The sequence below is a fragment of the Pterocles gutturalis genome, unplaced genomic scaffold (genome assembly GCF_000699245.1).
Source record: "Pterocles gutturalis isolate BGI_N339 unplaced genomic scaffold, ASM69924v1 scaffold18621, whole genome shotgun sequence".
In the NCBI taxonomy this organism is placed as follows: domain Eukaryota; kingdom Metazoa; phylum Chordata; class Aves; order Pterocliformes; family Pteroclidae; genus Pterocles; species Pterocles gutturalis.
The window spans coordinates 16955-41648 of NW_010103424.1; the positions used below are offsets into that span (position 1 = coordinate 16955).

Below are 24694 nucleotides of genomic sequence, written 5' to 3' on the forward strand. Positions count from 1 at the left end.
GGACCTTTATGTCACTTTGCTTGTAGAGAAGGTAACCTCCTCCTTGCTCTGAGCATCTTGCTCTGCTTTCCACACAGCATCCAAGTTTCAACAGCAGGAGAAAAGCTGTTGTTCCCTCTCTTGGGGGAGTAGGAACGGATTCAAACCCAGGCCAGGAGAGGGGCTCTCAGTACTCTAACCGCTCACAAACGAGCATCCCCACGTTGCCCACTCTGAACAGACAGCTTGGTGTCTGCCTGAGGAGAGCACAAGGTCCTTGGAGGGAGGTGAAAGGGGTTCTCAGCTCACAGAGCTGGCCAGAAGGTCATACGCACTCCAGGGTTAACCTTTTGTAAAGGTGTCTCAGAGTATTTCTGCCTGCTTGCACATGAAGCATGGCATCATCTTAGAGACCTCTCCAAGCACAGCCTATGCCCTCAACAGGGAGACATGGGTGTCCCGCTGAACTTCCCTGAATTTTTTAAGTTGAGCTTGCCCAAGAACCCTACAACAGGACCTTTAGGTGCTGTTTAGGTGCTCAATGTGGGCCAAATAATGTCTGAGACCTATCTGGTCTTCTGCCTGGCTAAATCTCCTTTATTCCGATCCCCTGGTAACAAAAGAGGTGACTCCTCAATTGATGCAAATCGGTCTCTTCTCTCAAAGTTTAAACAGCTCTTGCTCAAACATTTCTGCCACATGCTACTGTTTTTTGCAAATCTGAGCTCTCTGTGCTTCACCTTCTATGAATGGACAAGGATGCTGAGAGATGCCAAAGCTCTGCCGGAGCAGCCGGGCCACTGCGTGTCTGATGAACAGTTATGGCAGTCAGGATCTTGACCCACTTGTGTAAGAGCCTGTTACACATTTTAGTTTCTCGTTAAGTCTGCAGTTGCCAAATGCTTACTGTCTTCTAAAACTGCTTCTGGATACCCATTTGTAAGAATGACAGCTACCTTCAGACACAAAGTTAAAACAAAATGCTCTGAACAATCTCACTATTTCTTTTTTGTTTTTCATTTTAAAATTGCAATTTCTTATATTTCATCAAGCTAAACTAAGGCTTTTCCTTGAGCCATCACAGGTGAAATGTGTAAGAGGATTTGCTGAGACAGAGTATAAGTAAAACACTGGGAGAAGGACCATCAACATATTTCCCCATGACTCCTGCTGCCCAGGGCAAGATGCTGAGTGACTAGTCCTCCAAACTGAAAAAACCAATATTCATTTTCATTGCTGCTTCTATTGCAAGAGCCTTCATTATGCAGTATGGATAGCAGAAAATGACCTCGAGGGAAAGCACCACATAGATTTATATATAAAAATGACACATTCGTATTTCATGGCAGCAAACATTCCTGAAGCATCCACACACCTTTCTCTAGATAAGTATCACAGATCATTCAATCTATTCTTCTGTTCCAGTAGCTTTTTCAGCCCTCTGTTCTACTAAAGAAATTCTCTAGACTACTTGGTCCCTGTCTTGCAGTCATATCTTTATGGAGCATAGGAAAAGATAAGCTTTATTCACCTCATTTGTGATCATTGTCAAAAGCAGGTTCTACTGAGCAAGGACCATGTGGTCTAGGCATAGTTGAAAAGGCAGCTCTTAAAATGTAGGATAATTTTCACTGGGGCATTTCAGATTTTCCAGCATCTGATAAATTATTTTACTAGCCAGATAGATGAATTTTCAAGTTTTACATATTAAAAAAAAAAAAAAAAAGATTTAAGACTACTTGCAGTTAGTTCCTGAAACTGAAATATACTAACCAACCTGCAGCGAGCAGAGCAGTCCTTTACTGACATCCCAAATCCTGCAGCTTTTGTAAAATAAAAACTCTCTGTAACCAAAAGTTCTTTGTAAAATCTATGTTTTATATCGCTTTCTATGTGCTTAGCTCAGTTTTCACAGTCTAAGTTTTGACGTTATTTGTACGACACCATCCACATGAAATCAGAAGTAATTGAGGAAGGTGACAGGGTTCTCCATTAGATGTTCAAACCACCTGGGATTATTCCCTCTGTGAAATGGATGGCTTGAAGTGAAAGCAGTGTTACATACTTGGATAGTTACTATTTGTTCATTTGCTTAATAGAGTCCATTATTCACCTAGTGTTTTCTAAAAACACACAAAGCTAAACTCTGTTCGGAGGAACTTGATCTTGTATTCTGACAAAGCCACATCCCCATTTTTTTTTCCAACAAAGAATAAGGTCATTGCTTTAAAGTAAAAGAAATCACCTATTAGCACAGAAGGTTTTATATCTCTAACAATATCTTCTAGATTTTTCATTTCACCATGTTCATGGGCAAAACGTTGTTTCTCAGATGTTAACGAGGCACGCCCCTGAAGAAAGAAAAAAAGAAAAATATATTTATTAGAAGTTTAATGGAACCTAATATCCTGGGATAATCAGTTTACAAAGTATCTCTGGTTTCACATGTCCTATTTTCATTTCGACTTTTGTGTCCATCAGCAAATACCATATTAGAGAAAGTTACACGGTGTACAGCTAACACAGGATAATTTAGGACTAATTGATTTCTCTAAGCAGTAGGTAAATTAAATTCAATATTTTTACTTTAAGTTCATAGCAGCTGTGGAATACCACTGTATTAACAATTATGTGAAAGCATCACTGATTTCTTCTTTGAAGCATTCTTAAAGCTGTTTTACCCATTAACATTTGGTCAAACACTTAAAGTTACTCATGATAAACCATAAATATATTTATATAGCAAACACTTCGGACGTTTCTCTTTTTTTCCAAAAAAAAAAAAAAAAAGGGGGGGGGGGGGGGGGGGGGGGGGACTCGTAACTTTGAAAAACAAAAAAATAGTTTCTCCTAGCTTTTTCATCTTTGCTCTTGTCTAAAAGTACAGAGGCTATATGGGGGGAGTGTATAGACTACAGGGGAGCCTACATTTTGCTCCACATTTTTCATATTTAAGGATGGAATAAAAATAATTCTACCCAGATGTCCGGTGCACCGTTTTTGCATTAACAAAATTGACTCAGCTGTGAAACAACTTTCGCCCCGATCTATACCGACAATTTCCACCCATCAATGCCCAACAAGGTTTCCAAATGGAATATGATAGATGCAGGAAAAAGGGCTATAGAGTAACATCGACAGGATTTGTGCTCGGCATAAGTAACGTGGAGTGCAGGGCAGGAAGGGGCCAGAATTTGCAAAAATTATCTTAGTTATCTAGATATGTGGACCTTTGTCTGTACACAGACATTTCAAAATTTCAGCAGAAGAGTTTAAAATGAAGGTACCTCCCCCCTTTCATTTGATTCTCATGCTTGGAGCAAACAGCACTGCAAAGGCACTTTTCAAACACAAATCTAGAAGACGGTGCCAGCCTGTCAAACACCTTACAATTTCTGACAAGAAGCAGCAGATTATACAGATATATAAGAAAATACACAAGGAAAATGGAATGCTAAATGTAATCTTGACCAAATAGCCAGAACAGGTCGGTATCATCTCCCAGCCACCTATTTTCCAAATGATAAGATGAACGTTTCCTTAATCTTAGCAATTAAGGCTATACTGAAGTATTGGAACAGAATTCATTCCAGATTCCACCAAAGTCAATGAATTTGAGAACTCTGGCTCAGTTTAGGGCTGTGTATACTGTCAGATTCAAGTCAGGATTAGTTTCTCAATGGCATTTTTCCTTAATTTTAACAAAAATGAGGAATCCAGCGCTACATTTCAGACTCCCATTCAGTGATGTGGCAATGGGTGGCTGTGCCAGTTCCATTCCCACAGCTCCTCTGCTGGCCCTCAGACGGCCACCGCAAGAGGTGGCAGACAGGAGGGAAGGACAATTTTCATTTCCAGCTGCAAGAAAAGTGTTTCCACCCTGAGGGTACCACAGGAAGACACAGAGGGCTGTTATGTGGTCCGGACTGACTGAGCTGTCTGCATCGCAGGACACCAGCTTCTCTTTGCTCACCCATGATTACAAGGAATTTCCAGAGATTTCTCCTCTTCTACAGATTTTTTTTTACATGACCAAAATAGAGTTTTTAAATTAAGTAGGTTACGTCTGGATGTGCTTATGTGGGTCTTAAGTGTTCTCCTAGAGCGATTAGCCTGGAAATACTGCAATACGGGCACCTGGTTTCCTTTGTGGGTAAAATGTGAAATTCTCATCCTCCAGAGAATGCTGCAAAATTCACTTTTTTGGCACATTCACACCTGAATCATTTCACCGTCAATATGTGTTTTGAAGTCTGCCATTTCCCAGGACCCCAGCAGATGTCCCCACAGTCTACACGTGTGTTTTAGAGGCATCTCATTTGAAAGCAGGAATTTTTCTTAACATTTTCAGGGGGAAAATACAAAGTTTTCGGTCACCAAAAAAAAAAAAAAACCCACATTTATGACTTCCAGACCAAAAGCTTGTTGCTAGGAATAACTCAAAATACTAGAATAAAAGCCACTTTTCATTCTAATTGGCTGGCTGCTTGAAATGAAGCTGCTTGGTGGAGCCCGATGTGGAGGCAGGTTTCCTGGGGAGCTGGGAACGGGTTCCATCTGATCCCATCCCGCTGCTTCTGTTCACTCCTTATTAGCTTACGAGGCTGCTGTGGAGGAAGCCAGTTTTCAATCTGGTCTTAAAATCCAGCCTCCAGGAGACTGCCCTGGGCCACCAAGAAAAAAAGAAATCACCTCTAAGAGCTATGACCAGCACCAGGCTGTGGCACGCTGGCGGCTCATCACCTCCAGGATCTGCAGATCTGGGCAGATCTGTCCGGAAAGGTGACCTCCGACTTCTTCCACAGTGCCTAACAGCTAAGAGGTCAGGCTGACAGCGGAGAAAAATATTGATATTTCTTTTCATTTTTAATCAAAACAAATAACCAGAATCCTGCAGGAAACGGAATTACTTCTTTATACAGTTTTACATGCGATTGACTTTTCAGGAGGTACTTCAATGGTTAAAATTAAGATAAAGGCAGAGCTGTTAAAACACTTATTGATGCAACACCAAGGATTCAAAGCCCTATTTCCTACTGACACTGATGATCAACTCTTGTTTAATTAGCTGTGAAGGAGTGCTCAGAGAGTAAGCTGGATGTGATACACTGCAACCCTTTCCAGGCCACTGGCTAGTGAGACTAGTGCTAGCCAGATGGGTCAGCTTAGGTCAGAGTCACTTCTTAATTTCTACTGCCTGATTTCACACAGGGCATCCTACCACTGTAAAAAAAAAAAAAAAAAAAAAAAAAAAAAAAAAAAAAAACCACCACCACCAACAACAAAAAAAACCCCAAACCCCCAAAAAACTCCAAACCAAAAACAACCCCCAAACAATTTTACATTTATTTCTGTATTTAGCTTTGGTCTGAATTAGCTTGATCCCATTAGTCAGAATGAATCATGTCTCCAAGTAAATATTTTTCTAGTATATGAACTAAGAACGAAATATTAAATTCCGTGGCTTAGCAAAAATAACAACAGCCATGTACATAGAGATTTTTGCTTGGAAAATGCTTATAAAAGCAAGCCTATGGTTAGGGGTTTTTAAATATATATTTTAAAATAGATTGTCAGAAATGTATTTCAGGTGTTAATTCAGTGATCCTAAAGGAGCTACGTAACACCCCCCTAAAAGCTGTGTCCAACATTTCAAGACAAGCCAGTTACAAAACTCCAATAATTTAGAGGACAGTACTTTAGATAGCATTTTTTCTCCCCAAATTGGCAAATTCTTATTTCTGCTCTCCACAAAGTAGAGAGACAGCGGCAAGAGCACAGCTAGCCTTCCTTTGTGCCCTGCCAACAGGGCAAGCAATGACTTGCAGGAAGGAAGAAACCCTTCACTTTAGTGCATGCTTAACCTCAAACTAAGGGCTTGCCAGTCCATTTAGGACAAGCTTCCAGACATCTGCCCCTGAGTGCCTACAGCTGGAAGGAGAATCCACAGACTTTTTGACAGCCAGCAGAGAGAAGAGGATGGAGCCAGATGCAGAAGTCTCAATTCTGGATTCGTGTGGTTTTGTGTCTTGTTTTCCTCCTGACACTGGAGAGGTACAAAGCAGTCAGACTGTCGGTGCAGAGCTGCTCTGGCTAAAAGATCTTCCAGAAGTGCAGAGCTTGTCTTCTGACATTTCCATGTCCAGCCCTGGCTTGGCTAGCTTTTGTACTCTGTCTGCTGCTGGGGAACGACCTGGAGAGGATCACTGCAAGGTGGCATAAATCAGAGACTGCTCTGCTCACATCTCCCCAGTCCTAAAACACCAACACGGCACACAGCTCACTGCTATTTCCCTTTTCCTTCTAATAGGAAAAAGGCAACATTTTACTAGAGAAAGAATTTGAATGGACTCTGGGGTTCTGTGTATGAAGTCTTTTTAGCAGAAACATCATCTCCAGTCGCATTTGCATTTGTCTTCTAAGTAAATCCACTGTCTTGCTATGTATTCTTATGTTATTTCCTTATCTTTTATAGAATAAGTAATTTGCTAGGGACATTATAATAAGTTTGGTTGAATTAAAACAAACAAACAAACAAACAAACAAACAAAGTATCTGGAAGACAACCATAGCATCCTTAATGTATACTCACGCTGCCTGCATGAACTATACAATACACCTTCACTAGAGTGCTGAAAGTGAAGAATAGTAAAAACACTTAGGAAGATTAATAAACCTTAAGTCCAAAGACTCAGTGAAAGTGTCAGAAGTTACTTCAGAGGAGAAAAGTATTGCCTCTATCACAGTATCGTTTTGTACCGAGAAACTTATGGGATATTTTGGATTTGAACAAAAGAGAACAAAGCAACCTGAAAACAGATCTGTTGCTATATTAGAAGTCACCGTAGTACCTCAGATGGAAAGTAATATGAGCTGAATTCTTTATCATCAAATGAGTTACAATGTGGACTGTGTTAAGTCAGCAGATGAAGTACAGAGCAAAAGAAACAATAGCAGCATTCTCTGATGGTGACATTAGGGAGGAAAGATCTTGGCAATCCTAAAATGTCTATGCTCCCTAATGGATGAGAGTACTTGGTATTATATATTATTATTACAAATAGTAAAACACCAGGACACCAGGACCTTTTAATTCAAGGAGCAAAAGGAAGGAACAGGACTCAGTGGTTAATAGTTTAATGAAAAAACGCTTGTATTTTGGATTTGAACGGAAAGCAGTTCTTAGTTTTAGGGAGGGTTCTTCAGTTTTTAGTTTTAGGGACTGATCAACAGCACAAGAAGCAAAGGAGATACTGGGATCAGGCTTCAAGCAAATGTACATCACAGTTTCCACAGAAAGTTACTACATCATCATATTATAGAAACAAATTGAGGCTCAGATAACGAACAAAAATGACCCATCAATAAAACCCTGAGAAAACTCACAGAAAGCAGCTGTAAAAACAGAAGATCAGACTGCACAGCAGACATCTAGATGGGATATTACAGAACAGGAGGCAAACCTTACAAATACCACCAGTGTGAAGACTAAAGCCATGGGCTGTTTGAGCTGGTCCTGCTGGGGCTGCCCCACGAACCAGGGCTGAAGAGCAGAGCAGCGTTAGGTGAGCAAGGTGAGAGAGGCAGGGCTGGAAGCTCCCCAAGATTTTCTCTTTCCAGAAAAACCCTGATGGCTGCCCTGTCTCCCATCAGAGGCGTTGCTGGCACTCATCCCGTCTCACAACCAGGGAGGCACAAATCTATTTATATAAACGCTTGTGTCAACTGCAGCTTATTGAAACAAGGCAACAGAGATCAGTACGCAGACAAATTAATACATTCATCTGATGTTCTTAAACACTGAAGATATGAGAACCACTGAAGACATGAGAACTCTAGACCAAAAAGCAAAGCAGCCCATTAGGAAGTAATGCAAGTATTTTCCAACTGCAAATGTTTTACTTCCATTTTTTCCTGTGAGTTCCCTATTGCAGAGTTAAAAGGAAGACAAAGAGAACAGCAGTTAAAGCATCAACAAAGAAGGAGAGAGAAAAAAAAAGATGTGGTCAAGAGTCATGGGAGAAGGTGGTGAAACAATCATCAGAAGATAAGATGTGAGAAGCAGAGCAAGGCAGGAACCCACAGAACAACAGAAATAAAATGGAACAAAACAATGAATTCCCCAGATGTCAGAATAACTGACAAAGCAAACGAGGATTGCTTCATTGGGATAGTACATGAGTAAAATAAGGCAGAAAGTACTTTAAGTGATTGTGGTGCCTTGGAGATAGCCGAGACATTGCATCTTTGCTAAGATGCAAACCAGTTTTATTTTTTTTTCTCAAAAAGTGCTAGCCAGTTGCAGTTAGCCATAAATTAATTGACCAAGGACAAAAGTGAAGAGTCAGAATAGATGACTGTTGATAAAAAGAAAACTAGAAATAATTACAAGTTAGCAGAAGAGGCAGACACAACAGTAAGTGGTATATAAAAGTGAACATTGAAACCGTCATCAAATTAGTATCTAGAATGAAATCCAACCTTTTCTTAGAAGTGATTATTGGTAAAATATAAGAAAAATCAGTTAACAATCTGACAGTCTGGATGGGATTGTCTTTTAATTACAGAACACTTCTATTTGAATGCACTGGGATACTTAATCCAGGCTTAATTAATTAATTAATACTTAATTTCAAGAGGAGTGATATCTGTTTCAAAGAGTCAAGTCATATAGTGGCAAAATCCCAGTGACATTGCAATCTGCAAACCTTCCTCATCCACCTTTGTAGAAAAAATAGGTTCACAATGTGAAAGCATACTGAATGGATTAAAAAAAAACCCTCAACAACCCCAAAACAACGTGAACAACATTATAAGGTCTCTAGAACGAAGTAGAGAACACAACTACAGGCAGTATACCAAACCTGACCTTCATCACCAGCTCTTTCACCACAACATAGCAGAAAAGTTGGTCATCAAACTTGGTTTAATGAAAAAAAGATGGTTCCCAGGGGAAAAGAAAAAAAATATTAACAGGAAACTGAAAACACAGCTGCACTTGAACAATTAAAAAGCCACAAAGGGAAAAATCAGCTACAAAAGCCTGATAAGTGACTTCGTGGCAGCTTTTGGGCGTGGGGGAAGAAGAAAAAGGTGGAAACTGTTCGCAGTTGGGTTAACAAAAGTTCCAAGGTTATTTTTCTTTGATTTGCACTGGTTGAAATACTACAGGGAGTAGATGAAAGGAGAAACCATGTTGAAATCTGTAATCAGGCACTGCAAAATTAATGATCAAAGGACAGCATAGAATAAAAATGATGTAAAAATTGGTTTAGTTGGACAAAGTAGTCACTGCTGCTTCTGTTAGTTCTCATACTGCTACAGCAACAGATCAGAACATTTCTAACATGGAGAAGGTCACCGTGCTTCAAGTAAAACTCTTTTGATCAGGCATATTTTGATGGGGCAAATTTTAAGGGACGCTTGTTGAACCGTTGATCCATTGATACACCTCCTTAGTAGAAAGAAATAAAAATCAGTTTCATTTATGCAAAAGTTGCTTAACTAGTGAGCTATACTGTGGCTTGGCCAATCTTACCTTTGCAGTAGTGAAAAGGTTTCCAACCACAGAGTCCTTCCCATTGTCATTTTCTCACAAATCCTCCTCATTTTACTTCTCTTATCTGATTTCTAAGAGTTTGGGAAGTCCTTCAAGTCTTGCAGCACTTTTCTGCAACCAGCTAAAGCCAAAACAATTTCCTAAGCAAACCCAAAGTACAGCATTCTCTCTCAGGCCAGAAGAAGGCATCAGGAACAGCTTCATTATTTACTTGCTGTATATATGACCTCTCAGGAGTTAAATCATAAGCTTCACAAGGCTTACGTTGTGTTTTCTTTCTTTTAGGGGGGAGCTTTTTTTTTTTTTTTTTTTTTTTTTTTTTTTAAATTTCTTATGGGAAACATTTAGGTGCAGAAGAAAGCCAAGAGAGGATTTGCAGAGCCCTAGATCAAGGCCAGGCTCTGCACTCAAACACACCGCAGCAGGAAGCACCCACCTCTTCTCAAGCCCCCCCAGGATGGCCAGAGAGGGAGACTGGTGCTCCCAGGTCTTCCAAGAACACCAGCAATGACCCGACATGCGCACCGTGGGCTCCTGCTGCTCCCATCAACATCTGGCCACCAATTCAGCCCTCATCTATCTCAGACAGCTGTTATGTCTGGCTATCACAAACAGTTCACAAATATACTCTGGGCAGGACATGAAATTCAGTGAACTGCTTTTTGGACAAAGCCCAAATGAAAGCCCCACCAAGAAGAATAAGCAGAGGGAAAGAACTTAGAGGCTGCATGAGACATTGATTGGTTTTGGCCCCACTTGAGAGCGCTGAGAAGGCAGCGAGGAAAGAATACAGTCACCGAGTCACTAAAAATTTAGAAACTGTGAAAGGAATTATTCGCTGCGTACCAAGAGCAACAACCCAGCTTCTCGGCTGACTAGCAAATTAGCAACGAGAGGTGTCAAAGAAGCAGGAAGAGCAAAGGAGGAGGAGAGAGGAAAAGGCTGGTTAACCACCTTGGCGGGGCTGACACCCTGTTTTACCGCTTTAGGGTTATAAAGTTCCTATACTTTTGCCCCTGTCAATTTGTTTCCTTAACACCACCAGGAGGTGATCCTATTTCAATTGTATTCTTTGATAATCCCGGCCTCTTCTTAGGCAACCCCTAGGTTTCAACAGCCACAGAAGACCTTCTGTCATCTGTGTTTGGACACAAAAGCCCTTTAAGATCATTAGATGAAAACCAAAAGGCTTAAAAACACTCATTAAAACAAACAAACAAACAAACAAACAAAAAAACACCAGAAAAATATCAGTGTCTTAGATAGTAGCAGATATCAGCGTTCTTGTGTATCTGATCAGGTTACTTTTGTGCTTTCTGGCAAAGGATGTCCAAGATGACCTTAGCCATACTCCTCCCATCTCGATGCCTGTGATCCCACCATCTTCCCTTTAACAGTGATGCTGTTCAATAAACCAACACAGACACTGACCACAGAATGCAAAGGTACGTGAACTATAAAAGATCCTAAATATCAGACAGCTAAAGAACGCTGCGCGAGAGTGCAGTCCCAACAACGGTGACCACAACCACTGCTAACCAACAGGCAAGGTGAAAAAGCAAAGCCAACTGGCCTCTCAGCCATTTCTTTTAAGTAGCACGTTGCCTATTAAATACATAACCTTTTGAAAACATACCAGTTTCTTTATTCTGGCACATGGAATACATAGGTTTCTTTATTTTGGCACGTGGGAAGAATGAGGTAAGGGTGACGGATGAAGTCTCTCAGCAGCTTCAAATTCTGACCAGTGCTGACAGCACTGCAGACCACATCGTCTGCAACATGAGCTATATCACTGTGCAGAGGAGATATTTCATGCAATGTATCTCAGTTCTTGCAGAAGCACGACATGCTTGCAACAACAGGAAAATATTATCTTCAAAAATATTTTTCTTCCTTTTAAAAAAACCCTTGAACGCTATCCTAATAATGTATCTATACATCTTTGTGCAAGACAAATAATAGGCTCATTAACATGGGAAATATCAAACCCACAAGTTGAACATTTCTTTCTTTACGCGTTTTTTAATGAACTGTTGAAAAATTCTCTTCATTATGTGCTCATCCCTAATAGAAGTAGAGCAGGAACTCCGAGCAGAACTGTGCCCCCCGTGAAGCCACGGGAGTCATTCACGTAACACACTTCAGAAAAGAAGAACAGCTTGCCATGTCAAAAGAGACAAATGGTTGGAGTTGCTTTCACAAAGAATGCATTCTTGCCTTTACCTACAGACTGCACAACTATCATGATATGTAAAGGAATGAGTATAATGTATTACCTTTACTATTAATCCTTTTGAGTCAACCATCCATATCCTTTTGATAGCTGCATCTTCAGATATCCCTTCTTTTCTCATAGCCATAACAATGAGGTTTGCTATCCCCAGCGCAGCCTGAAGGAAAGAGAAGAAAAGTAGTATACAAAACGAGAAATTAAAAAAAAATCCCCGCTCACTTGTTTCCTCTACTCACTATTTTAGGTAAGTTTCTTCATTTTATTTAACTATAAAACCGAATCATTATTTTTTCTTAAATGCTAATGAACCGTTGCTACCATTTGGTAATTAGAAACTATAATATAGTATAGATAAATCTTAAATCGTATAGACAAATCATAGTGTAGATAAATCTTATGATGGCATTTACAGTGTGGAGGGAATAATAAATGTTTAAACTCTAATGAAGAATACTAACACTAACATTTATTCCATATAATCATTTCAGAATACATTTTTTTTTTATTCTTTGAAATTTTATTTTGGGGGGTTTTTTGGGGGTTGTTTTTTTTTTTTTTTTTGTAATCTAAACCAAAGGAAACCACACTACGCATGCCAGAAAGTAAAATGCAGTCCTAAAATATTTTTTGCTCTTATCTTTTTTTAAAATGTCCATCAAGAAGTTAAGTCTACTTTTACCTACTCTTCATGTGTTTTGCAATTCTAGACTTGGCTGTGCTCCCAGTGAAAAAGCAGGGGCAAGAAAAATTAACTTATCAATATTTTGCTGAAATATGTATCATTCTGACTGGATTTTGTAATATTTCATCCAACAGATCAAATGCCATACAGGTAACAGATTGAAAAACAGGCAACAAAATGAGCCAACAGACCACTCGGTATTTCTGATGACCAACTTATATATACATATTGACGGGGCTGATTCTGTTTCTTGTTCTTTGTTATTCAGTTTCAGTGAGAATCAAGTAAGATTTCCCCTTTTTACTTATGAAAAGTAAAATGTCTTATGAAAAATACAAGGCTTGACCAGATGATCAGATTTTTCTGCGAGTTTACATTTGAATTAAGAACCAACTTCCAGCAGGTGTTAGTGATCATTCTACCCATTTAATCTTCTTGTTAACTGGACACATATAGCTTGATTAAATATTAAGAAAAATCTTCATAGTACAATTTCTCCTGATGTATAAAAATACACACCTCTCCAGCTCCCTGGAACAACACTGTGTGATCTGATAACCTGTTCTTGGTGATACGCAGAGCTGCAAGAAGACCTGCAACAGCCACAGATGCAGTTCCTGAAATAAAAACAAAATATTATATTTTGTTATTCTGGAAATAATTACAAAGCATTACATTATAAATAATTATACATTATAAATAATTCCACAGCATCTTTCATCTAAAAGATGCATTTACCTAGGTTAGTAACAAAAAGTTCAGTGGAATTGGAGTTTGCTCTACTTTATTTTTATGGAAGTTAAAATTAAGTGGGAATATCTCCAGAGTAACATTAAATTAAATGTGATTGATTGATTCCACTAGATGGGCATAATGGCTGGGGCATTTGAACTATCACAAAATATTCTGACTATGACCTTTTTCAGAAGGAAAGGGTGTGAAAGCACAGATACAACTATTTTGAAGGACTCCAGATACTGAAAGTTAAGATACAGCTCTCATTCTTCAAAGATATATACTTAAAACACAGTAAAGTACAAGACTAAAATAAAACTTTATTTCTCACGAGGAGGTTGTCAGAGTAGAAAAGCAAGCTGTGTACATTTATAGAGAAGCTAAGCTAGCTAAAAGAGCAAGGCCAGTTTATTTAAGACACCAACTGTTCTACTGCGTCTGAAAGCCCTCAGGACTCCAGTCCACTGTCAAAGTGGTTCCAGCTTGGATCCATTAAATACTGGAAAAAAAACCTGAGAAAGTGCATCAGTTTTCAGCAAGTTCACAGAACCCATAAAGACATCTTGCAGACAGGGATATGGCAGTGAGGTAGATGATGCCAGCAGAAAAGTTGTGCTCAAAGTGTCTTTTTAGAGGGGATTCTGAAGAACTGATAGCAGACAGCATTGTTTTCATCAGGACTGAAAAAGCTTTATCAGCCACTAACAATTAGGTATCGGAAGTGGAAAAAATGGAAAAATGGGTTTCAACAGTCTTTGAAGATTTACGATGTCTATCTGATTCAGAGAGAGATGAACCCCAGGGATATGAACATGGGCCCCGAGATGTCCCCCCTTGTTCAGTTCTGGGAGTAAGAACTGAATTCTTCCTGCTCCAGGCAGTGGCTGCCATTGACTGACCCAAGGAAACCAAAGATGAGTCCAGAAATGATTTTGAGAAGCTTGCAAGAACTTGCAGAGGAGATCTTCTGGCTCCTACAGTTCTGTTCCTGATCACCACAGCCCTAACTGCAACTGTCTACAAGCCACCTGGTTGCTTTTGAGGGGAGAATTCACATTGCTTTTAATTTTTGATTCAGAAAAAGTGAGAAATAGGTATGGCCTATTAAGCAAGGTGAAGTTTAAAGCTGAGATAGCGTTCATCTCTACATGAAACTCAAGAACATGCTCAAAACAGGCATTCATATTGCAGGCACAGAGACCATTAAGTTTCAAATATATGTGGCCAAGGAATTAAAAGAACAGAAGTAGTAAGAAGCCTGGTAGTGGGTAAACCTCTCCTTCAAAGACATCACTTGGGTGTTGAAGGCTGCGTTTGAATCGGTGGTTTATAGGTAGGATCATCCAAGTGTCAGGAATGGTTACTTTTTTAAAAATGAAAGGTAACCCTTAGGAAAGTTTAACAACATATTTTAAAGTTAGAAAGTCCCTTAGAAAGTCACTTTTTTGAAGTAAATCTACCTGAGCAGTTCAAAAGCATGTGTCTTGAGAACTGAAAAGTTTGTTACGTGCTTTTGATTATGACTTTTCCCTTCAATTACCAGAAATATAGGACACCTTGTTCTCAGCCCACTTAATGTTTAGACCATACAAATTTGTCGGTTTTAGTTATTTAGTCATTTTTATTACTTATTCCGAGAGCTGAGATAATTTACTCTCTTCTCCCTCATTTCTAAATTAAAAAAAAAAATCTAAAAAATAGTTCCTCTGAGGCACAGCGTTGGGAACAACAACCATCCGGCTGAGACACTTCCACCCCACAGTATCCAAGAGCTAGTTAGTTTCTTTCCCAGATGAAATTAAGTCTTGCTCTGGCGAGTGCCAAATTGGCAAAGACCAAAAATGGCAACAGAGGAAAGTCACACCGCGCTCTCAGTTTCCCTTGGTACTCTACCAAACAATCCTCATAACCGGCAATAAAAACGTCCCATCCTCTCTCTCTGGATGCCAAATTATTTCCTCGATTTTATACTACACAGCTGTGCTTGCAGGGGGGCAGGAGGAGGAAGCCTCCATAACATGGCTCATTCCTAAAACCATCGATCTCATCTCCTGAAAGGAAAGCTGAGCTGGAGCACCGCAAGGTCCTGTGTCCAGCCCTTGGAGACAGAGGTTGGGGCCACCACAGCACACTGCCCTCCCTCATCAGGGGACTCTGCAGAGAGCCAGGAAAGTTGCTCTTCTAACCACTTTCTGGTGATAGAGACCAAATGAAACAGCGTCACTGTATAACAAATGGGAATGCTGGGATCCTGGTTATCTTCATGGCTGTTGCTGAGTCAGGAAAATGGACTATGATAAAGTATTACCCCTGGGGATACTTCCACAAATTCTATTACAACACCATCTTCTGTTTTAAGGAAAAATAAAAGAGATGTGAGACATGAATCAAATGCTCCACTGAATGTCAATGACATTTGCCATTGATTATTTACACAGGATGTGAGTTATCATTACCTGTATGTTCATGATGAGGGCGATTCAGAAGGAAGGTTATAACAGCCGTCTACAAAGGCTTAAGTTTTGCATTTCTCACAAATCACAATCTGCACAGAAGAACTGCTCTAAAAGTGGCATTTTAAAAGTACTCCACGTTGGTTTCATTCAGCCATTGGACTCTCGAAAGCACAATAACCCAGTTCATTAGATTAGGGAACCCACTATCGCTGCTGCTGGCAGCGGCTGTCGTCACTCCGTGTCAGCAGCGTCCCTTATTCCTTCCTACTGCATGGGGGACGGGCAGCGTGAATAGCGGAGCTGTTTCACCGGAACCGCAAAACGCCATGACCTTTAAATTTCACCCCGAATACTGAACGGAGGTTTTGAAAAGAATCAAAATGCAATTTACATCCATCTGCCGAAGCCTAACCGCTTCTCACAGAAGCAGAAACAGAATTTCTCTGCTTCTCCTCCTGTCATTGCTGTAGGAGGGACAGGAGTGGCTTCGCCCCCCTCTCCCACAGAGCACAGGTTAGATCCCTTCTGCGTAGAACAAGATAGATACTGTTCCCTGATGTGATTTGAAAACTGATTCTATTGTCCCCAAATTTCTAGAAGAATAACCACAACAGCTTTAACAATGGAGGATTTTTTCTGAAGCTGCTGTGACAGCAAACGCGTTACAGTTTTCCAGGAAGGCGAGTCGTATCCTGTAAAAATACGGTAGATGTGGAATTTCAAAGTACATTATTCTTTATCAAGTCCTTATTTTCTGTCCAAGATTCTTTAGCCTTACTTGTTACTGTAAACTATATGACTGAGCAGGAATATGTCAAAGGAAATCCTAGAGACCACGGCCTTTTGGGGTTGGCACGTAATAAATGCTGAGGAACACAGAGTCTTCCTTCAGCAGATGGAACAATCAAAGAAAAAAGCATGGAGGGGGAAAGCCCCAAACATGAGGAATGAGAACTTCATTGTTAGTGGAGGTAGTTTAATTTATCCAGAAATGGCTTATGGCACTGAAGCATTTGTCCGTTATTTAAAGTTTCAAAAAATAAAACTTGTAACCAAGTATGTCATTTTCCTTACCTCATCATGAAAAGCTAGCAAACAAGAAGAGGGGAGGAATTTCGGCAGCACATCCTAAAATGTGAGCTATTCATTCTGGACTAAAAGATTAGGAAGTGGTAAAAGTAAAATTCATATTGTTCAATAAACACCATAATAGAAATCACATGTTAACGCAGACAGACTTCCAAATACCGCGGCACAGACTGCCAGGGAAAAAAATAAATCCATTCCCCTCTCCTGCACTGACTAGGAAAAAAAATAAAGAAAAAAAGAGTAAAGATACTGTCTAAAAAGTGTCCTCTCAGTTGGTAGTGAGGTAAATGCTGTGGGTGGTTCTAAAGGACCCTCTTAAAAGAGGTGGGAGCTCCTTCTCCTTGCCACAACCTGGCTTTTCAGTGGCAGCAGGCAGGGCAAAGAGGGGAAAGGGCTCTAGTGAAGGAGAAATGGAGCCTGTCGAAAAGAGCAACCGGTTGATATATTTAATAGGGACAGAGAGTCCCAGAAGCACAGGGCAGCTGAGGAGGTCACCTGGTGCCACCCCCCTGCTCCTGCAGGGCCACCTGGGTGCCCAGGAACACGGTGAGGATGGATTGCATTTTTTAACTCATCATGAAAAATAAAATGAAACAGAAGAATACTTATACATGTGGCTGTATATACATCTACTTGTAAATACACACAGAAAAGCAGGCAAAAGCTACAGTGAGGGATTTACCTGAAAGCATACTGATTTCAGTGCCAATTTACCACTGAGTGACAGAGAGGTTACATCCTGAACATACTGGATGAAAAATATACTCCACATAGTCCTACAATATACGTCTTAACAGGATTTTATTATTATTTTACTGTAAAAATGCCAAAGTCTGTTTCACCTGGAAGCAACTGTCACTTCATATTATGAAAGACGTTTTCTACAGTTTGCACGTGCTATCAGAATTTGACCTGTATGATACCAACATCCAAGCTATTCCATGTCATTCATCATCCTGGTCAGAGGATGAATTGGAAGCCCCATATCCACCACAACCACAACAGCAATAATCTGACTTCAAGAACTGGAATTTCCAGGTACCGAATGTATCATTTCCAATGTTAATGTTAAAAAAGCACTGAATCTTAAAAAGGACAACTGGGGCAGAGAAATTCTGATTTCTGAGAGCTGCACTGACTTAACATCAAACTGCTTATAACATAACCTCCAGGTATAATTACTCCTAATTATTGAAATGGCGGTCTGCTGAACATTGAGCATATACTTTAAATCAATCCACACACCTAAGATGGGATAATACTCTTAAATTAGATGTGCTCTTCATTTTTATTGCAGGTCTGTTTCTTTTCATAAAATTCTGATGCAATTAAACTGCACAGCTGTCAAAAACTAATGACAACTAAGGTCGTGATGCATACTGAAGTTAATTCCAACACAGTGCAATCTCTCCATGTAAATATTTCTGTTGGCATAACACACAGGCTCTGTGTCCGTAATGGGGGAAAGCATTGCAACTGTGGGCACAGTGAAATAGAGCTATAACACTCGAATAAAAACAGTATTCTACTGCACTGGGAAACACTCGTTTTATGTACATTGGCTTATACTGCAGAAGTTTGTAATTGTCAATTGAGACAGTTCTGAAGTACAGTGGTGGGGAAAAAAATAAAAACAATTGAAATAATTTAAATAATTGACCTGCATAGAGGCACCAAGGCTAGAGAAATTTATGCCACTATCTCACATTTATCCGTGTCAGCAATGGTAAGTGCTGAGAGACCCACGTAAAACAAATGCCTTAAGCCACTGCTGTGCTCGAGTAGCAAAAACCCTTTCAACAGAGACACCAAAACCAAGGTGGGGGTGGAAAGGGAGCGCTATGGCACCCTGCTCTGCCCCAGCTGGGGTTGACGAGAGGCAGGCAAGTATGGCCTGAGCTGATCCCACCTGTAGGTGGGATTTCAGACACTGCAATCCTGGACTTCTACCTAGGACTTCCTCTTTAACCAGTCTTAGGATTTGTTCAGCATCCTTGCAGCAGGGAAGGGAACAGGTTAGTTTCTCTAAGGGGATTTTCAACCTTCTAAACTGTGAATCCCAACCCTGCCTCCTTCCAGGAGTGATCAAACAGAGAACATCCTCCATCCTTACAGACAGCTTTGTTTGGCAACCCAAGTCCCAATTATCCTGCTGGCATTGGTCCATTCCCAGGCAGGGGTTGAAGAGAAAAAAAAAAAGAAACAAACAAACCATACCTAATATCTTAAAGAAAATTCCACCCTGTCCTTACAACTCCTCCTTCCTAAATATATGATCAAAGCCAGCAACCTGACCTAATTCAGGTATTTATAAATGCTGTGAAGCTTGATATGACAATATTAATTAATATTTCTGCCATATAGAAAATTATGATCAAAAAAACCTCAATTTTGGAAAATGCTCTCTAATATTTTGGAAAATGCTTTCTAATACTCTCTAATAGAGAGAACTAGGTAAAAGTATTTGTTTTGAACTCAAGGCTTTCATTGATTTTCATTTCCAAAAATCATATTCTCTATGTTTCAGAGAGGGGGGAAAAAAAAAAAAAGGAGCAAGCTGATTTGTGGTCAGAATAAAAACAAACAAGAATCCAAGGAAAAAAGTTACTATTTTCTCCTTAAAGCAACATTATTGCTACTGTGTTTGCAAAAAAATATTTTGAAAATATAAATATGAAGAAATTATCATAATCACAGAGGGAAAAGATTCACTATCCAGCCAAAAACCAAGATACTTTATAGAATGATAAAATAAGAGCATTTTTATTCCAATACAGATTTATAGCAGTTGGGTCAGAATCCTGTTCACCCTTGTTCCCAATTCCTTGAGTACAGAAATGGGATGTAGAAAAACTTACAAGGCTTTTTCCAAACTAAAGGATGTGACTGTGCTGTAGCAGGGATGGAGGCAAAACTGTTTCCAGAAATTCTTGAATATATCTACAGTTGACCCTCAATGGTCAATCTTTAGTGGTTTTATATGATCAGAGACAGACAGTTTTTTCTAAACATTCTGCAGTGGCATCAGGGGCATATCAACACCCTGCAAACAGCCATAAGCTAACAGAAGGCAACTGCATTTGTCCAAGTTACAACTTGCAAATGGATATTCAGCTTGCCATATTTTCTTTATCTTTGATAGCATCTGTTAGGAGTCAGGATTATATATTCGGTTTGTTTAGAGAGGAATTACTTCAAGGTCCTCATTGCATCACTCAGATATATAGGAATCCTTCGTCTGGATATCGTATGGCAATGCAAAAAGCCTCAAGCCTTTCCATGAAACATTAATAATTTATTTCTATCCTGAAAATAGCTTTGGCTTGACAAATATTTGGACTAGGAGGAACTATGCTTAAAACATTATGCAAGCACTATCTTCAGAAGATGATGTCAAATCACATGTAACATTGTGTGTGTTTGCTTTTATTGGCCTGATGCTACTTGTTGGCTTTACTGCTCTAGAGGTAGAAAATACAACTCGCACACAGAGAAGGCCACTCTTTCAAGCAGCCTGGAAAAAATCATGCCACTTAGCAACTGAAAATCTATAAGAAGTTGGCACCATCTATCCTCATTGAAGTTGTCAGGTGAAAGATCCTTAGGGTTTACAGAGCTGGAGAAGAGATCCCTGGATCTATATTTGGGCTGCCATGTTATAGGAGAAGATGACATTCTACAAAAAAAGATACTGGATGTATTTATGGGGATATGATGACAAATGACAGAGATCAGAGCAGGCTAAATGCATCTGCTTTTACCTCTTGGAAGCTATACAAGCATTAAGGACGGAGATCACCCAAAAGTCCCAGACATCATTTATGAAAATATCGAAGACCCACAGACACAAACTACGTTGCAGAAACTGAATAAATGAAAAAACTGCACATGGCTACTCTTCCAAGGAAGACTGATAGCTGCTATGGCAGCTCAGTCAACAGCCAAATGGACATTTTCCAACAGTTCTGAATGTGAATACACCTCCTTCCAAGGTGCATCAGAAAGAATGCAGGAGTTTTAAAAATGCATCTGGAGACACTGAAGACTTTCTCAGCTTAGTTTACTTATTTTTGGTACACTTTTGCTGAAAAGCTTCCCTTCCGTTTCTTTAAAACTACATTCTAGTTGAGTCTCTTTCTGATTTGGGGTGAGGACCTTCATCCTACAAGGAAAGAGAATTCCCTGTGGGTGCTGGGTCTCTAAACAACCAGGGAAACTTCCAGATGCTGTTTGGTCTGCTGTACTGGACTGCTGTAGCCATGGCTACACTCACCCCTGCAGGGTAAGAAGCACCATGCTTCTTACAAAAGGAAATGACATCTTATAATGAGTTTATTTCCCATCTGGGAGTTTGTCCTCTGTAATCTGTTTCAGATGCAGGATCAAAACTCTGCCAGGCTTGTAACAGAAACATAGTTCATGTGGCTAGCCAAATCCTTAACATCACAAAGAGAAGGGCTATTTGAATCCACCACCATGCATCTAGTACCGAAATAAGACCTAGGTCCCAAGAATGACCCAAGAACGATGTCCAGAAAACTCAAGTTCCTAACGCTTGGCTTAAAATGTCACTGCAAACGGTTAGAACTGAAGACAGTTAAACTCCATTTTTTGATCCTGTCCCTGCTGAGGACCTCCATCTACACAAAGAAACATGATGGGGGTAAGAGGCAGCTGAGCGCCCACGACCCTCCTTGGGTACCTCTCTCCATCTCTTCTTCTGACTCCAGTCTCGTGCAAGGATGGGAGCCAGTGCACATCCTGCCCTGGAGAAAGTTATTGTCCAGTGGTCTTTTCCTGAGAGGAAATAAGGCAACCCAAGGAGCAGCATCCGCCACTTCAGCCTTGTGTGCCCTTCATCTTGGGAGGGAAGGGACAAGAAGACTGTCTAGAGCGAGCACTGGGGGAATCCCAGTTTGCCTCTCTAGGTCTTTTCCTTTTGCCAGCTGCTACAAATAATTCATATGACAAAGCAGAGTCAGGGGGATAAGTTCCCCCTAAAATCAAATGCAGCCCTGAGACTGCAAGAAAAATTAGAAAGATGTTTTATTGAGTTGTCAGTTTAAGAACTGAAAGAAAGTTTGACATGTATCAAGCACTCTGTCGCACAGAGAAACAGTGGAGCAGTTGTCACTGCAGTGACAAAAAACTGAGGGAAATACAGGCTTGAGCTTGGACATTTGCCCAAAGATCTGAAGTTAATAATTTATATGGGAAAGCCATTCACACACTAAACTACAAAAAAAACCCTGAAGAGTGAAAATCTAAATAAAGCATGAGGCATAAATGAGAGGGGAAATGTTAGGAGCAAAGAGAACTCACGAGAAACCCATGGCCAAAATGTGACCCTGACTGAACATCTCCAAATATCACAAGCAAGCTGATACAATTTTTCCCTTCGGCACATCAATTAAGAGTCATATTTCCAGCTTGGGAGCCTCACAAGAGCAAAGAGAAGATAGAGAATCCGTTACCTTGAATGTCATCATTGAAAGTGCAATACTTGTTGCGGTACTTATGCAGGAGGCGGAATGCATTAGCATTAGCAAAATCCTCAAACTGAATGAGGCAGTTCATGCCATACCTAGAAAGAGAAACAATTGTGCATTACATAAAAAAAATACATAATTGTATACTAAAAAGCTATTAACATTTGCAGTCTGATTTTAAATACAAGTATAATATGATTTATCCATCTACTAGTGTCTCTGTTATGTATCTTTACATTAATACTGATTATCTAGAAGGCATAATTAGACTACTAATATGCTTTACGCAGTTGTAAGTTAAGAAAAAAAGATGACGGGCAACGGCCTTCACTTCTTTGTGGATATCTCAACAGAGGTTTTCACTTAGCAGTTAGCTAGAGAACAAAAAGAATTTTGAAGAAGGTAGTGAAAAGGTAACACATTCAGAACACGGATTTGATTTGATTGTCATTATGCAGGTCAGCAACAAGACATCACTCACAATGCCATGCTCAACCATTATAAAAGAGGTATTGATCAGAAACACGGTTAATCTAGACAAGTGATAAACACGGGAGAGCACATTAAGGAAGGAAAGTGATAGCTGCACATTGGAATTGGGTTACACTCGGCTAATGTACACTGAAACTTTGGGTCTTTGCAGAAACGAGGTTATCTACATTTCTTACATCTACTGTTTCACTGGATTGTCAAAATGGATTTTTCTGATATGAATACTGGATGTTTCTTAAACAGTATGCCAAGGATCAATTTTATCATCCGTTTCAATGTTTTCTCATCCTTGTGGCTAATTAAACAATTCAAACTGACATCTCCTAGAGATTTCAAAGTACTGTATATACTATATTTTTAAAAAGTGGCAGGCAGTTGCATCAGATGAACAATTTCTATCATTTAGCTGATATGACTATCTAAGTCAGTCTAACAGCGTGGATAAGTAATTTTTCGGGAACCTGGTGGTAAGAGTCTCGAAGTCAATGCCAGTCACTACATTGCTCGGAAACAGTTCACTGCGGTACCTTGCCGCCTTGGACCCACCACATACCGAGGCTCTGCTACCAACAGGGAGCAAACAGCAGCATTTTTCTGGTATAGCTAGGTGCCTATGTTGACTTCACCAGGCACAAGGCATCTCAAATACATCTAAAAATTACCAAAGAGAGGACCATAGGAGTATTTTTCTGAAAACACGGAAGCTCCAGCCTCCTGGCACTAGACTTGTATGCCAATACCTAACAACTGAAAAACTGCCCTGGTGCACCAATAAGGTTGCTCCTAAAATGAAAGTTAATAATAAGTTAAATGAATTTAATATTACTGTTATGAATCCTCCAGTCCTTAGATGCATTTCATAATAGTACTGTCTCTGGATTCCTTTCTTAACATTCCCATATGGCATTTTCAATTACTTTCTTAAAACAAAACAAAACAAAACAAAACCCAAAAACCCAATAAAACCTGAAGACGTTTATAGACAAAAACCACGTAAAGACTGAATTCAAGCTCTCAGCACACTGGCAACAGGAAAAAAAAGAACCATATCTTGAATACTGTCAATCTCCTATGGGGAAAAAACCAGTAAAACATGAAAAGTTTGGATCTGGAAATATCACATAAACATTATCCCCCAATGGAATAATATTACGAGAAAAGTTCTTTAAAAAAGAGAGTATTTAAAACTTAAGCCTAATAGCAATTTGCACAGACTAAGGAACCATTTGATTAAAAATTTAAAAAAATATGGCATTAAGATGTTGCTAAGAAATGACTACCACTAGGGCTAACGGGGCAAGACCTCAACAGCACACATCCTGTTTGAGCCAAAGGAGGTTTTTCCTTATGTGCTAACAGCACAAATCCAAGAGAGACAGTCAAGCAGTTCCTGCTTCATGCAGAAAAGCAATATATACATATACTGAGCAGTTCAGTATAAATAATCTACTGTAATGTTAATCAAGTTTTTCTTTAAACCATACATGTGTTTGGCAACTGCGTTAAGCAAAGCCATCAATATATATAAAAAAAAAAAAGGACAGAAATTCCTGTGACTAAATTAATTTCCATGGAAATCATATATTTATAGCCATATTACAATTAGTCAAAACTACTGGGATTCTGCTGGCAGGAATGGTAATCCCTGCTGAAAATAAATACAACTTCAGGTCTTATGGAAAAACCTGAACTTCTTTATCAGCATAATGACAGGCAACTGTTTAAAAGAGAGTTTGGTGAGTCAGTAATTCAGTACAGTAAATCACAACCAAGTTCAAATAAGAAACTGGAGCTACTTTTCAATAATTAATTTAAATTTCTGGGCTGATTCGGTATCTGACATGAATTTCTGTGATTCCATAAGGTTCCAGGAGCTAACAGTTGGATATGAAACTAATGAGATTAACACTCTGGAATCCTGGAGCTTGGTTGGAAGTGTTTCTTGGATGTCATAAAGCCAATGTCTGTTTCTTTATT

At 39.6% G+C, this 24694-nt stretch overlaps 1 protein-coding gene across 1 annotated transcript in view; it reads right to left on the reverse strand.

Annotated features, from left to right (window-relative positions):
* Window positions 1-22320, reverse strand: part of ME1 (malic enzyme 1, NADP(+)-dependent, cytosolic) — a 33341-nt gene extending 11021 nt beyond the window's left edge. Inside the window, exons 1-4 of the mRNA XM_010086720.1 lie at window positions 22211-22320; window positions 12976-13073; window positions 11818-11931; window positions 2225-2330 (exon numbers count right to left, since the gene is read on the reverse strand). Of these exons, the coding sequence (XP_010085022.1) occupies window positions 2225-2330; window positions 11818-11931; window positions 12976-13073; window positions 22211-22313 (421 nt within the window). The 5' untranslated portion in view covers window positions 22314-22320. The remainder of the gene's footprint in view (window positions 1-2224; window positions 2331-11817; window positions 11932-12975; window positions 13074-22210) is intronic.
* Between the last annotated feature and the right edge of the window lie 2374 nt (window positions 22321-24694).